This window comes from Gekko japonicus, unplaced genomic scaffold (genome assembly GCF_001447785.1).
Source record: "Gekko japonicus isolate JY-2015 unplaced genomic scaffold, Gekko_japonicus_V1.1 scaffold78, whole genome shotgun sequence".
NCBI lineage: Eukaryota > Metazoa > Chordata > Lepidosauria > Squamata > Gekkonidae > Gekko > Gekko japonicus.
In genome coordinates, this window is record NW_015165236.1 from 921,319 (window position 1) to 937,739 (window position 16,421).

At 50.9% G+C, this 16,421-nt stretch overlaps 1 protein-coding gene across 1 annotated transcript in view; it reads right to left on the reverse strand.

The window, feature by feature from the left end:
- Nucleotides 1-651: 651 nt before the first annotated feature.
- The window catches only part of LITAF (lipopolysaccharide-induced TNF factor), a 43,884-nt gene continuing 28,114 nt past the window's right edge, over nucleotides 652-16,421 (reverse strand). Inside the window, exons 3-5 of the mRNA XM_015409880.1 lie at nucleotides 9,119-9,352; nucleotides 4,009-4,165; nucleotides 652-2,128 (exon numbers count right to left, since the gene is read on the reverse strand). Of these exons, the coding sequence (XP_015265366.1) occupies nucleotides 2,020-2,128; nucleotides 4,009-4,165; nucleotides 9,119-9,352 (500 nt within the window). The 3' untranslated portion in view covers nucleotides 652-2,019. The remainder of the gene's footprint in view (nucleotides 2,129-4,008; nucleotides 4,166-9,118; nucleotides 9,353-16,421) is intronic.

The following is a 16,421-nucleotide window of genomic DNA, read 5'->3' on the forward strand; positions in this document are numbered from 1 at the left end:
GTTGTTCAGTTGCACAGTCGAGTCCGACTCTTCGCGACCCCATGGACCAGATCACGCCAGGCCTTCCTGTCTTCCGCCGTCCTCTGAAGTTTGCTCAATTTCATGTTCGTTGCATCGGTGACACTGTCTAACCATCTCATCCTTTGCCGTTCCCGTCTTCTTTGGCCTTTAATCTTTCCCAGCATCAGAGTCTTCTTCGCCAGTGAGTGCTCCCTTCTCATTTGGTGGCCAAAGTATTTGAGCTTCAGTTTCATTATCTGGCCTTCCAGGGAACCGTCAGGGTTGATTTCTTTTAGGATCGACTGATTTGATCTCCTTGCAGTCCAAGGGACTCTCAAGAGTCTTCTCCAGCACCATAGTTCAAAAGAATCTATTCTTCGGCGCTCGGCCTTCCTTATAGTCCAACTCTCGCAGCCATACATGACTACTGGGAATACCATTGCTTTGACCATGCGGACTTTTAATCTTGTATTTCAACGCTATTCACTATGACAAAGTTGTACACGAAACAAAGAAGATATGCACGATCCGTTGGTGTTGATGGCGTTTGAATTGCATCCAGTCATCAGAACTGTGGCTTGCCCAAGGTCATCCAGCCAGGTGCGAGTGGAGGAGTGGGGGAATCAAACCCGGTTCTCCCAGATTAGAGTCCGCGCACTTAACCACTACACCAAACTGGCTCTCTAGGTGCTAGCAGGGGTGGAGGATTGGAGCAGAGACCACGGGGCTAAGCCCCCCGCCTCCCCCCCCAGGAGGTGCAATTTTACCCAAGCACCCATTTCTGCAGTTGCTCCGGGCGTCAGTGTCCGAAGGGCAGGGCAGGGCCTTCTCGGTAGCCGCAGACCTCCGAAGAAAGCAGGAAGAGGCGAGAGGAACACGAGCCGGCTCCACAGTCCCTTATGCAACAGTAACTTCAAATTTTATTTAAAAGGTTCACAGGACAACAAGACAGTGATCAAGTCCACATCAAGAAGGATACAAGTTTTGGCTCTGGCAGCAAACGGTCCTCCTTCACGCAGGATGCTGCGGTCTGAATCGCCTTTGGTCCGGAGGATTCGCTCCGAGACACAAACAAACCCACAGAGCGCGGGAGATTTGACAAGATGTTTCAGACTTCAGCATCCACCCGGCGATGGCAGCATTCAACTCTTACTTATACGCAACACCCCCCACGTTCATCCAGACCTTTCCAAAGAAGGGGGGCGCACAGCAAGGACCCCACCGGGCTGTTGCAGAGAACATCCATACCCACTGCCCAAAACGGGAATCTGGCCTCGATCCACTCGTATCAGCTACAAGCCGTTCAGCCGGCATTTTCTCACCCCAGCCCCCCCCCCCCATTTTCCAGCCCCACAGGTGCAAAATTTCCACGCTGGAACCTGCCAAATCAGGTCAGAGAGCGGAAAGGATCTGGCCCTCTTGAAGAATTCAAGAAGCTAAAAATATACTTATATTCACAGATTTCCTTTGCAGCATAATATAAAAAAATATTCCTGGAATACTCTCTGTACGACGCTTAGAGCTTGGAATAGAAAGGAGGCCGGAATTTTTCCGTTTGTGCTTTAGCCTTTGTGGCGCGGTGCACCCTGAACGGGAACACTTGTTCAAAGGAGTCTGAAAACCGGCATTTTAAAATAGATTTCAGTGCTCAAGAGAAGTTAGTAAACAATAACGCAGAGAAAGAAAGGCCTCCGAGTCAGAAAAGGACCCTCGCGGGGCACCCGCGGTTGGTTGGCCCCCACAATAATCTACCTTAAGACAACACTTAATGCATCTGACACCTTCCCCGGTAGAGACCTCCCGTGGGGACAGAGCTTCCCCCCCCCCCAGACACACACCTTCCTTTCAAGGCAGGGATTTGGGAGACAGAGAAGTGGGCGAGAGAAAGGTCTCCTCTTCCTGAACTGATATTTGTAAAAGGCAGAGAATGCGCAGCATCGAGAGTGTCCAAGAAGCACTTGCGGAGACGACCCAGCCCTCCCCCCCCACCTTTTTCGTCGGCACAAATCCTGCCGGCGCTCAGAGCCGCTTGTAGGTACCCAGGAGCGTGTTGCAGCTGGGGCAATAGTGGTCCACGTCGAGGAGGGCGTCCACGCAGAAGGGAATCAGGCAGCAGCCGGCCCAGCACCTGGAGGGGGGAGAGAAAGCGAGCCGGGCTCAGCTGTCGGTTCCCCAAGGAAGCTCTGCTGGCTCTTCTGGAACCTTTGCCCCCCCCCCATTCCCTCCCAAAGCAAACTCTGAACCCAGGCAACTGGTCCTGATCACAGCCTTTCTCACCCCCCTCCCATTTCTCCTGCCTCCCCCTCCCGCCCTGTCTTTTGCAAACTCTATGGGGCAAGTCGCTGCCTTCTGTCCCCAGCTGTATCACCAATCGTGGGGGTCTGTGAAAGTTTGGTGTCGTGGTTAAGAGTGGCAGACTCTAATCTGGGAGAACCGGGTTCGATTCCTCACTTCTCCACATGCAGCTGCTGGTGTGAACTTGGGTCAGCTGCAAGTTCTGTCAAAGCTGTCCTTGAAAAAGAGCAGTTTCTGTCAGAGCTCTCTCAGACCCACCTACCTCACAGGGTGTCTGTTGTTAAGCAGCTTGAAGGCTAGAGCCAGTTTGGTGTCGTGGTTAGGAGCGTGGACTCTAATTTGGGAGAACCGGGCTTGATTCCCCACTCCTCCACGTGCAGCTGCTGGTGTGACCTGGGGTCAGTCACAAGTTCTCTCAGAACTGTTCTCTCAAGGGCAGTTCTCGAGAGAGCTCTCTCAGCCCCACCTACCTCACAGGGTGTCTGTTGTTAAGCAGCTTGAAGGCTAGAGCCAGTTTGGTGTAGTAGTTAGGAACGTGGACTCTAATTTGGGAGAACCGGGTTTGATTCCCCACTGCTCCATCTGCAGCTGCTGGTGTGACATTGGGTCGGTCACAAGTTCTCTCAGAGTTGTCCTCTCAAGGGCAGTTGTATCAGAGCTCTCCCAGCCCCACCCGCCTCCCAGGGTGTCTGTTGTGGGGAGGGTAAGGGAAAGGAGTTTGTAAGCCGCTCTGAGACTCCTTTGGGTAGTGAAGGGCCATGGGGTAGAAACCCAATCTCTTCTTCTCTTCTTATTATTTCTTGGCACAGGGGCATCTGACGAAGAGAGCTGTGTTTCTCGAAAGCTTATGCTACTATAAAGTTTGTTAGTCTCAAAGGTGCTACTGGGCTTTTTACTATTTGTTCATAAGGTCACCGTGAGTCAGAATTATTAAACTGATGGCACCCTAACACACACACACACACACAATTAATGGTTTGTCACAACCTCTGGAGGAGTGCAGGTGTGTTTTGATTTTTTTGTTGCAGTTATTTTCAAGGTGAGGATCTTTTTTTAAAAAAAAAACCCTTCTAGTGAATATCTTCCTTGGAGAACTTCCGTACCCTCTTAAGCTCAACGCCCCGCTCAGAGTACCTAAAGGGAAGGACGTGGCCAGGAGCGTCACTTATCTGTCGCTGAAAATTCTACCCCGAATCAAGGAAATCTCGGGGCTGCCGGGTTTTTTTTAAAGCCTCTATTTTGTTTATTTAACTGTATTCATATTCCGCCCTTTTCTCCTAATGGGGACTCAACGTGGTTTTCTTCTCCGTTTCATCCTCACAACAGCCCTGTGAGGTCGCTAGGCTGAGAATGTGTGTGACTGGCCCCAGGTCATCCAGCAAGCTTCCATGGCAAAGTGGGGATTCGAACCTGGGCCTCCTAGCTCCTTTCCTCCATTTTATCCTCACTAGAACCCTGTGAGGGAGGGGAGGTTGAGTGTGTGTTATGGGCCCAAGGTTATCCGGCAAGCTTCCATGGCATGAACTGGGATTCGAATCTGGGTTTCCGGGATACTAGTCTGACCCTTTAACCACCACACTCTGGCTCTCACATTGTTTAAATGGAAGCCACATTGCAGCCCCAACTGGGCGAGCCGCCGGGACGGCGCGGAAGCCGGCAGAACACTCGGGCCCTGCGCGTGGCGCCGGAGGAGAGGAAACGCCCGCCACCTACCCCAGCAGGCAGAGACTTCCGGCAGACAGCCAGGTCAGGGCTCCCGCCGAGTGCGTCAGGCGCGTCACGATCACTTTGCTGCAGGACGGGCAGCACATCTGCACGGGGCGGTCGTGGAAGGTCAGCGGGTTCTGGATGTAAACCGCCTGGAGGGCCACTGGCAAGAAAACAGACGGCAAGAGAGTCAGTCAGTCGTCAGTCACCAGTCGGCCTTTATTGGCATAAAATACCTTAAAAAGGATTACTATAAAATATACACACACACACACTAGGGAGCAAAGCCTGTTCTGGACGGAGACAACAGGCACCTAGAAAGGGAGGGAGGGAGGGAGGGAGGGAGGAGGAAGGAAGGAAGGAAGGAAGGAAGGAAGGAAGGAAGGGGGGAGGGAAATGGGGGCGTGCCGAGCGGCTCATCACCGGCGCTGCCGGCCTTCAACTGGGGGGGTGGGGGAGGGAAATCGGGGTGCTCTCAAGTGGGTGGATGGGTGGGGTGGGCTGGTGCAGGAGGGAAATCGGGCGGCGGCGAGCAGTTCATCGCCGCCGCCAGGCCATTCAGGTGCAGCGTTTGGCTCCCGCCTCCCAGCCAATGGCATGGCCGCAGCCTTGAGCGGCAGCTGGCCGCCCAATGGCTGACGGAGCGTATTTTGTCTCTGCTCAGTCCTACGCTGCGTCTTACTCAATTATATATAAAGGAAATATGTATATATATTTATATATATGTATATGCACACACACACATATACATTTAACACCAACTGTAACCGTACGTATAAAACGTATAAAACATAATGTAGGATAAAACAATTACTCATTGTAAGTTTCCCTGATGTAGCTTTATCGCTGATTGTAAAAAAAATGGCTACGTTCATTGATGTTTCCGAAATGGAGTCATTTAGAAGATGGTGCACTTTTAAAGCATCAGGAAGCATTCGTCATGTTAGCTAAGAGAGAGTTTAAATATCTAACACGTAAATCCACGTATGATTGACAATGCAAACGAATATGCGAAACAGTTTCGATGCATCCAGAGTTGCAATGGCAGAGTCTATCCTCATATACTACATGGTTACATCTCCCGTGTGTCAGAACCCACAGCTAGCAACGAAGCACACACATTCAGAAACGGTTATACTTTTATTGCAAAGCTATAGATGCAGTAACACAGGCACTGTTAAGAATGGCGGCAACCCATAGAGCCTAATAGGATATAGGGTATTTGTGTGCACCCCCCCCCCATGGCATGGGCCAATTAGGCACCCTCCCGCGTGCGGGATAAGTTAGGAAGCCGTTAGGTGGCTAAAGCTGGGAGCCAGGAGTCTCTCACGGTACATAGGAGACTTCCAGACAACACAACCTCCTCCTGCACATCTGTAGAGATAAGCGTTTCAGCAAAGGGAGAACAGCAGGCATAGGAATGCAGAAGCAATTAACAAGACACAGAAGGAGCTCCCCAACCCCCATGGCAGCACAGCTGACACCATGCTGATGGTATAGCATTGAATCTTGCTGGAGAAAAGGCTCTGCGCTGTTGCAGTGCTCGTATACCAGACAGATGTGGGGCCATTCGGCCTACCGTTAGGGGTATATCAAAGTTCAGGGGGGGACAAGATTTGTTGGCTAAACTGTAAAGCCTCCGCGTGGCAAAAGAGACCTGCTCGACACCACTCGGCTAGCCAAAGGTGAAAGGGGTCGCGGGTGGCCACGCTTTTGATGTTTAAAATTTACATCATTTATAATTCACCTTTTCTCACTTGGGCTCCAGGCGAATTCCTCAGGGTGAGTCAAGACCATCCACAGGTTTGCAAACGGAGCCCAGGTGGCCATCAGACAACAATGCAGATTCTGTGAACTTGGGCAGATTGTGAGAGGGAGGGCAGGAAGGGTTGCCTCAGGGCTCAGTTCTCGTGGCCCTTTCTGACACGCCCGGGGAAATGCCGATGGCCACTTTGGGGTCAGGAAGCCATTGTTCTGCAGGCCACTTTGGCTAGAGATCCGGGAGGTTTTCTGTCACCTTCTGGGCATGGAGCAGGGGTCACTGGGCGTGTGTGTGGAGGGGGAGGTCTTTGTGAATTTCCTGCATGGTGCAGGGGGTTGGACCAGATGACCCGGGAGGCCCCTTCCGATTCTATGACTGGGTATTCAATGCAATAGGGTTAGCGTGGTAGAACCAACCAGAAAACTAAAAAAGGGAACTGAAGCCAAGCCTAAGTCTTAACATGACACAATGATACAAAAAAATACGTCATGGGATCCAACCTGCAGCAAACAATACACAGCACAGGCCCCAGTCCCTAATATTTTACCTAAGTCACTTCGTGAATCATTTAGTGCCACTCCAATTGCCTGCATAGAAAAGCTCTCTTGAATAATTCATGGAATCATAGAATCACAGAATGTTAAGAGTTGGAAGGGATCTTGCAGGTCATCTAGTCCAACCCCCCTGCACTCTGCAGGAGCACAGCCGAAAGAGAGCCCTACAACATACCCGAAAGATGGCCATCCAGCCTCCGCTTGAAAACGTCCAGCCAAGGGGCATCCACCACCTCCCGAGGCAGACTGTTCCACTGTTCAACCACTCTCATGGTTAGGAAGTCTCTCCTGATATTTAGCCGGTAACGACTCCCTTCTAATTCCCACCCATTAGATCGAGTCTTGCAATCCGGAGCAAGAGAGAATGGATACGCTCCATCTTCTACATGACAGCCCTTCAGATACTTGGAAGACTGCAATCCTGTCCCCCCTCTAAGCCTTCTCTTTCCCAGGCTAAACAGACCCAACTCTTTCAGCCTTTCCTCGTAAGACTTTTGGATTCCAACCCTCTCCCCATCCTGGTCACCCTCTTCTGGACACGCTCCAGCTTGTCAACACCCTTCCTAAAATGTGGTGCCCAAAACTGGACACGGCACTCCAGGTGAGGCCTGACCATAGCAGAATAAAGAGGAACGACCACCTCCTGTGATCTGGACACGATGCTTCTGTTAAGGCATCCTAAGATTGCATTTGCTTTCTTCGCAGTCACATTGCACTTCAGGCTCATGTTTAGCTTGTGATCAATCACAACACCTAGATCCCTTTCAGTTTTGCATAGTTTGCAGAAAGCGAAGAAGGGCTTCCGCCCTCTGCTCTATGATCAGGACAGACTGCCTCTGAACAGGGAGGCTCTCTTCTTAGCGAATCTGGCTTCCCGCCCGGCAGGGAGTAGCTGGCATCCTTTGATTTCCACAAGGCTTTTAAAAGGCTAACAATGTCGTGTTTCTACAGTGCTCAAGCGACTGCAAGCATTTCACGGACCCGAGAGCGCTTCACTTCTACGGAAGGGCAGTATTTCCAGCCTCCATCGAACCTGGCATCAGGTTCACTTCAAAGGAATCGCTTGGCGTGAGAAGCGTGTGCGCTCATCAGAGGCTTTTAAGCTGATTTCTCAAAGGCACTTAACGGTAAAAGGAGGCCTGGCAAAGCCCAGCCGGAGGAGAAATACAAACTGGCCCTTCAGAAATGGCCACCACAGCCAACAGCTCCGCCTTCAGGGGTCCCAGGCAGTGTTCCCTCTAAGCTGAGTTAGTGTGAGCTGGCTCAGTTTTTTAGCCTCCGGCTCACACATTTTTGTCTTAGCTCAGGAAGGAGGGCTCCAGAGCAAACTGATTTATACAGTAGCCAAACAGCTCGCTCACAACTTTAATGCCGGTAGCTCACAAAGTAGAATTTTTGCTCACAAGACTCCACAGCTTACAGGGAACATTGGTCCCAGGTTGCTTCGTTCCATCTGCAGAAATTGCAGTGTTGCTGTGGACACAGAACTAGTCTTATGGGGAGGTTCGGATCCATCTGGAGACCTCCCCCGCCTCACCGCCTTTCCTGACATCTGTTCAGCTGGGCTCTCCCTTTCCAGGGTGGCATCCACGCCGGCAACGCCCTTCCCAAAGGGGGCACCGGACGTCTTCACTTGCTAAGGAGAGTTTCTTCATGCTTGTCGAACGAAGCTCTGCTAGCCGCCTGAGCATTTCCAGCCACGCACACAATGTTTACATTTCCCAACCTGGTTTTTTTTATCATAAAATTGCTTTCATTTTATGGCCATATTTGCTGGCATTTTGTAATTATGGTTCCACTGAGTTTAAATTCAGGCGGGCCACCGTGTTGGTCTGAAGCAGCAAAACAACGTTCAAGTCCAGTGGCACCTTTAAGATCAACAAAGTTTAATTCTGGGGACTAGCTTTCATGTGCATGCACACCTTTAAGACCCACAAAGTTTAATTCTGGGTATAAGCTTTCACATGCATGCACACCTTTAAGACCCACAAAGTTTGACTCTGGGGATTAATTTCCGTGAGCATGCACACCTTTAAGACCCACAGAGTTTAACTGGGGCATAAGCTTTTGTGTGCGTGCGCACCTTTAACACCAACAAAGTTTAATTCTGAGTATCAGCATTCGTGTGCATGCACACATTTAAGACCCACAAAGTTTAATTCTGGGTTTAAGCTTTCGTCTGCATGCACACCTTTAAGACCAACAAAGTTTAATTCTGGGTATAAGTTTTCGTGTGCATGCACACCTTTAAGACCAACAAAGTTTGATTGTATCGGCTTTCGCGTGCATGCACACCTTTTGAGACCAAGAAAGTTGGCTGTGTGTTGGCACATGAAAGCTTATACCCAGAATTAAACTTTGTGGGTCTTAAAGGTGTGCATGCACATGAAAACTTATACCCAGAATCAAACTCTGTTGTCTCAAAGGTGTGCATGCACACAAAAGCTTATACCTTGAATGAAACTTTGTTGGTCTTAAAAGTGCCACTGGACTCAACCTGTACCGTTACGTTGCCTCGAATGCGTTATTGGCCAGCAACCCATCACTTTGTACATTTCAAGAGACAGCGGAATGGAGAGAGCAAAATGTTTCCCCCAGAGGCACGCTTGCGGGCGCTACCCAAAGAGGAGTGTCGGCTCCGGGTTGGTCTCCCTCCCGAGGGAGGGAGACCAACCCGGAGCCGACACTCCTCTTTGGGTAGCGCCCTGGTCCCCTCCCTCGCTTCACAAAGACCGGTAGGCAAGGCACTGCCAGTTGTGTGCCAGGATCCAAGGCACGCTGGGCGGTTCTGCAAACTTACCTGGAGGAGGGGCCGTGGTCACAGGCTGCCCTGGATAGGGCTGCGCCGGATAGTGGTGTGCCGGATAGGGTGGAGCTTGCACCTCTTTCGGCGGCGGTCCGGCCCCGAACCCGGCTGGGGGAGGGTAGGGGACGGGGTAGGGGGCGCCGCTGTTGATGCCAGTTGTCTCTTCGTAGGAAGGCGGTGGGGCTGACGGGAAGTTGGGCGCTGATGGAGGAGGAGGAGCGGCCATTTCTAGGAGAGAAACAGAACAGAGGTTGAGTGGTCTGGCAGCCCCTGTGGCCGAGGGGGAGCCTTTTCCCCACGAAGGGATCTGTTCAGAGTGATCGAGCCAACGAGGCCCACCTCGCAAGGCAGGTGGTCGGCCTTGCCCCCCACCCCCGCGTGGCCTGCCGCCTGGGGGAGGTTCAGGCAAAGAGCCTCCACTTCTGGAAAATGGAGGTAGCCGTTCCTGCTAGCAACTGAGAGCCAAACGGGCCGTTTACCTGATATGCCTCACTCCAATTAAACACACACACACACCATGAGATGCCTTCTAAGTAGAGTGAATCTTTATTCGAATAAAGGAGCCCCTGAAAAGAATAGTGACGAGGTCCGCCCCAAACATTATAGTATGCAACGGCTTCTCAAGCATGTGTGTTAGAACTTCACATAGGAAGAACGCGTTTCTTCCATCCTTATTTCAGGCCCCTCACAAGTTCCCTTTGTGTAGTGGTTAAGTGCACGGACATTAATCTGGGAGAAATGGGTTTGATTCCCCACTCCTCCACCTGCAGCTGCTGGATGACCTTGGGTGAGTTACAAGTTCTCTCAGGGCTGTTCCCTCAAGGGCAGCTCTCTCAGAGCTCTCTCAGCCCCACCTACCTCACAGGGTGTCCATTGTGGGGAGGGGAAGAAGAAGATATTGGATTTATACCCCATGGCCCTTCACTACCCGAAGGAGTCTCAGAGCGTCTTACAATCCCCTTTCCCTTCCCCCCCCCCACAACAGACACCCTGTGAGGTAGGTGGGGCTGAGAGAGCTCTGACAGAAACTGCTCTTTTTCAAGGACAGCCCCACGGGTGGACCTCCTGATGGCACTGGTATTTCTGGCCACTGTGTGATACAGAGTGTTGGACTGGATGGGCCTTTGGCCTGATCCAACATTGGCATCTCTTATGTTATTATGTTCTTATGACAGAACTTGCAGCTGACCCAAGGTCACACCAGCAGCTGCATGTGGAGGAGTGGGGAATCAAACCCGGTTCTCCCAGATTGGAAGGGAAAGGAGGGTATAAATCCCATCTCTTTTCTCTTCTTTCTCTATGTTTAGCAAGGAGTGGCCTTCAACACAACTATCACAGAATAACGGCATTAGTTTTCGGAATGTTTCCATGCACAGGCTCATTTCACACTCGCACATTACACAGCCAAGTAACGTATCAGCAAGCCAGCAAGTATGCTTTTTATTTGCTGAAACACACAGGCTGTTTGTTCTTTGGGGCACAACACCTCTCCCCCCAGAATGCCTCTTCGTCTCTGACGTTTTAGGAAACTGTATTGAAGTTCACAAAGCTGGGCCGAGGCTCTAACGTGAACCGCCGGCAGTGCTTTGCAAAATCTATCAAAATGGCGTCACTGTTGCTCATCGCAACCAAACATGGCCCCTAGTCCGTCCTCATGGTATACGTTGGGCGCCACTTGTTAGGTTGGCATTTGGTGCCTAATTGTCACCATCCACTCTTGGACCTTCCATCAGGAATATTGAAGAAACAGGAGGTGGAACAAGTGGTAGGTCCTATCCTCCAACAAGAAATTTTGCAGTCGAGGCAGGGTTCTTTGTTTACTTTATCCAAAATAGAAATTTATTGAAGAAGCAAAACATAAAGATCACAGCGTCGGCTTACACAAAAGCTTCGTCTTAATTCCTAAGTAAATGAATAATACTGGCACGTATAAAACCGTAACTAAAATAACTACTGTCAGAGCCACCTCATATAATTTCGTTATGAAAACATATCTCGGCTAAGCAGTTGCACTGAGCATGAAAACAAAAGAAGCAAGACTCTGGTATCTTCCTCTCTTGTCTGGGTGTTATGGGAGACTAAGAACTGTATTTACTATATAAGCATGAGCAATAATGGCTAACAAGCGTGGTCTGTCCTCCCTTTTATTATGATACATTTCCTGTGGTTTTGTGGCTGCCCAACATGGTAGAATCTCCCTATTTGTTTCAGACCAATTTTAGTCATGCAGTCACTTCTGCAGCGCAAGCTGCTACTAAAGATTAGCTAGTTCATATGCTTGATAATCACAATATAGTCTGACAAGGGAGCAAGTGTGGTAGAACGGCTGTCAGGCTAGGATCCGGGAGACCTGTGTTCGAATTAAGGCTCTAACACGGAAGCTTGCTGAGTGACTCGGTGCCAGTCACAGACTTTCAGCCTAACCTAAGGCCGAGCGCCGAAGAATAGGTGCTTTCGAATTCTGGTGCTGGAGAAGACTCTTGAGAGTCCCCTGGACTGCAAGGAGATCGAATCAGTCAATCCTAAAAGAAATCAACCCAGACTGTTCCCTGGAAGGCCAGAGACTGAAGCTGAAGCTCAAATACTTTGGCCACCCAATGAGAAGGGAGCCCTCACTGGAGAAGAAGACCCTGATTCTGGGAAAGACTGGAGGTCAAAGAAGACGAGGACGGCAAAGGATGAGATGGTTAGACAGTGTCATAGATGCAATGAACATGAAATTGAGCTAACTCCAGAGGACGGCGGAAGACAGGAGGGCCTGGCAGAAAGTGGTCCATGGGGTCGCGAAGAGTCGGACTCGACTGTGCGACTGAACAACAACACCAAACCTCACAGGGTTATTGTGAGAATAAAACTAAAGGAAAGTAGAGAACAAAGTAAGTCACATTGGGTCCCTTATTGGGGAGAAAGACACTTTATGAATGAAGTATAGACAGACGGGCAGACAGATACACACACCGATCCACCCCTTTTCCTGCTAGCACCCCTTTAGAGAAAACAATGGGGTGGTTTTTGTCTTGTAACCCAGGCAGCAGCAGAAGAACTGAGCTTTAACGTACTGGGTTTGAGTTCTGGCTTCCTGCCTGCCCGCCCACCCCTGGCTCAAGCCTCCCGACAGGCAGGCAGGAACCAAGCTGCCCTTAGGGGGAACCTCTCTCTGCAACGGCGGAACTGGCCAACCCTACAGGGCTGTTGTAAGGAGGACTGTGCTGATATGTGAAGCGCTGTGCACCAGCTACCTGCAGAAAAGGGGGGGGACACTTGGGGCCAAGCTAGGCGGTGGAAGAGGTCACCCCGTCCCCGCTTTGTGTCTCCAAGCATTGGGCAAGAGGCCGGATATCAGAACGAGCCCCTTTAGCCAGGCTGACGGAGAGTCCCCCGTTCCGATTCTTTCTCGAAGGTAGCCAGACCTGTCCCAGGGGCTCCCCCTCAACTGGAGGCCGGATTCAGAAAACTGTAGGGCATGCCTATCCAAAGCCCCCCTCCCTCAAGCTGGACATGGACCCTCGGCAGAGTGCAGCCAATATGGGGCAGAAATCCCCCGCCCCCCGGAAAGGGAAGGAGAAGAGCGGGTGTGGATGAGAGTTTCTACAGTCCGCCTGTCTCGCCCGGACTCCAGATTATAAAACTTAAGAAACGACGCAGTGAAGCGTTTTGCATTTCCAGCCCAAGGTCCAGGAAGGAGGAGGAGGATTGGATTTATACCCCGCCCTTCACTCAGAGTCTTAGAGCGTCTTACAATCTCCTTTCCCTTCTACACAACCGGCCCTCCGGGAGGTCGGTGGGGCTGAGAGAGCTCGTTTGAGGACTGCTCTTGAGAAAACAGCTCTGAGAGACCTTGTGACTGACCCAAGGTCACACCTGCAGCTGCAAGTGGAGGAGTGGGGACTCAAACCCGGTTCTCCCAGATTAGAGTCCTCACACTTAACCATGACACCAAACAGGAGGACTAGAGATTATCTCAATCCGCAGGAGGTGTCGCCAGGCGGGAGAAAGAAACAACGGCCCCCTCTCCCCCCAAAAAAACACCTAGGCTAGCGCCACCCTTTATCAGACCAACAAGCAGGTAGATCCGGTTTGGCAGCTGCCGGACACGGCTATTTGCCCAAAGGGCTTTTGACAAACAGTGACGGGGCCGCCAGCGATGTCTGCGGCATGCGCCAGAGGCTTTGCTTTGGCTTGGCGTCCTCCTCCATTAGTTTTTCTGATCTCCTCGCCCTGGCCCTTTGTGTGGCATTCACTTCCACGGAAAGACCAAGTAACCGACGGAGCTTGCTATCGTGCACGGCGTTTTCTCTCTTCCTGTGGTTACCGCATACCCAGAGAATCTATTTCCTAATTTGTTGTTCTAATTTCACATGTACTTCCACCCCCCCATGAACGTTGGAGGATTGTTCAGCAATGAAAGGTACTAGTGAGCAATGCTCCCTCTAAGCTGTGGAGTCTTGTGAGCAAAAATTCTACTTTCTGAGCTACTAGCATTACAGTTGTGAGCCACAAGCGATTTGGCTCCTGCATAGATTAAGTTTGCTCTGGAGCCATCCTTACTGAGCTAAGACAAAAATGTGTGAGCCGGAGGCTAGAAAACTGAGCAAGCTCATACTAACTCAGCTTAGAGGGAACACTGCTAGTGAGAATAGGGCGGCGGTAGACAGCAGGGCCATATTTGGCCCCGAAATTCCACTTGTGGCACTGGTTTGCATGCACACAAGACCCTCGGGCGCAATCCCCAGCCTCACTGCTTCAACACTCCCAGGTTTTCTCAAGAGGTGCCGAGAAAGACCTTTCTCTGGTCGAGCCGGTTGCCAGTCAGAGTAGACAAAACCAAGCCAGACACACCAATGGTCTGACTCAGGAAAGGGCAACCTTGTCTTAAAAGGTAAAGGTAAAGGTTCCCTTGCTCGAAAGCCAGTCGAGTCCGACTCTAGGGTTGCGGTGCTCATCTCTGTTTCAAAGCCGAAGAGCCAGCACTGTCCGAAGACGTTTCCATGGTCATGTGGCCGGCATGACTAAACACCAAGGCGCACGGAACGCTGTTACCTTCCCACCGAAGTGGTACCTATTTATCTACTTGCAATGTCTTGCTTTCGAACTGCTAGGTTGGCAGGAGCTGGAACTACAGACGGGAGCTCACCCCGTCATGCGGCACCCGGGTCTCGAACTGCTGAACTGCTGACTTTCCACAGCCTGCAGTTCAGAGTCTTAACCACTTGAGCCACTTGAACCTTGTCTTACCAGACCTCAAAGGCGTATCCAATTTATCTCAACCTTTTCCTCAAGATTTATTCTGGGTATAAGCTTTCGTCTGCATGCACACCTTTAAGACCAACAAAGTTTCATTCTAGGTATAAGCTTTCATGTGCATGCACACCTTTAAGACCACCAAAGTTTAATTCTGGGTATAAGCTTGTGCATCTTGGCGTTTAGTCATGCCGGCCACATGACCACGAAAACGTCTTTGGACAGCGCTGGCTCTTCGGCTTGGAAACGGAGATGAGCACCGCAACCCTAGAGTCGGATTCGACTGGCTTTCGAGCAAGGAAACCTCTACACCTTTAAGACCCACAAAGTTTCATTCTGGGTATCAGCTTTTGTGTGCATGCACATTTCTTCAGATACAAGTCTGCATGCACAGGCAAGCTTATACCCAGAATAAAACTTGGCTGGCCTTAAAGGTGCCACTGGACTAAAATAATAACACTCAGCATCCGGAGAGCATTTTCAGTGTTCGACGGACTTTACACAGTTTATCACGGTAACTCTTGCAACAGTCCTGCAAGGTAGGCCAATATTAACCCCACATTTCACAAAAGCATGGAATAAGCCTGCCCACAATTCACAGCAGGGACTAGATGCAGTGTGGGAAAGGCTCAGCCTCTTAGCCGTGACCCTACACCAGTGTAAATGCCTATCACAGGGGGGGGCTGTCCTTCCATACAGCTCTCCATCAGCCCCGCAGTTTGTCAGGAGGATTAGCCGGCTGGACGGCAGCCTCAACTAGTGAGTCGACGTCCTGAAAGAATCATTTCAAAGCCCAAAAGCCATTTAAGAAGAAGAAGAGATTGGATCTATACCCCATGGCCCTTCACTACCCAAAGGAGTCTCAGAGCGGCCTACAAACTCCTTTCCCTTCCTCTCCCCACAACAGGCACCCTATGAGGCAGGCGGGGCCGAGTGACAGAAACTGGCTCTTTTTCAAGGACAGCTCTTATCAGAACTAGGGCTTGCCCAAGGTCATCCAGCCAGGTGCAAGCGGAGGAGCGGGGAATCAAACCCGGTTCTCCCAGATTAGAGTCCGTGCACTTCAGCAAGACACCAAACTGGCTCTTTTTCAAGGACAGCTCTTGTCAGAACTACGGCTTGTCCAAGGTCATCCAGCAGGTGCAAGTGGAGGAGGAGTGGGGAATCAAACCCGGTTCTCCCATAGTCCGCGCGCTTAACCACTACACCAAACTGGCTCTCGAGGAGCGGTGCGGAAGCGAGGGCCACTTCTGAGTCTCTGCACGCTTCCCGGCACCCTGTGTTTGATCTTGGCTCTTTACGGTGTTGGCATTAGAAACTAGAAGAGCCGCGTCCCACGGGGAGCTTCCAGAGTGGTTCTCTGGCACACCCGCACGAGTCACACCTGAGTCATTCCACAATGGGCAGCCCGTGATGTTTAAGAAACAGGGTTGGGTGGAAACATTTCTATGCAGTATTTATTCAAACGTTTACATCCTGCCTTTCCTCTCAGTTCAAGGTGCTAATTCCGGCACCGACACTAAGAGCTCTTTGGGAAGAAAGGCCTTTGCTTTCTAGATGGGTCCATGCCAAGACGGCTGTATTTTGAGACTGTTCGCTGACAGTAATAATGCCAGATTCAGGTGGGGTAGCCATGTCGGTCTGAACAAAGTTTGAGTCCAGAGGCACCTTGAAGACCAAACAAGTTTTATTCAGTGTAGAAGTGCACACGAAAGCTTGAACAGCACTACCACCAGGGCTATTTTTGGGCAGGAACGCACAGGAACGGGAGTTCCGGCTGGCTACTGAGTTGGCCACGCCCAGCAGGAGCTCATTAGCATAACAGGCCACACCCAACAGCAGAAACTCATTAGGATTGGCTATGTTAGGGGTGTGTGGCCTAACATGCAAAGGATTTCCTGCTACAAAAAAAAGGCCCTGGGTTTGGACAACAAACAAGGTAAACAGAATAAGAAGCAAAAGGTGGGTGTGGCTGGATAACCACACTTCTGGTAACATGGGGGTGCGGCCTAATGTGCTAATGAGCTGCGCTGTCAGGGGTGTGGCCCAATATGCT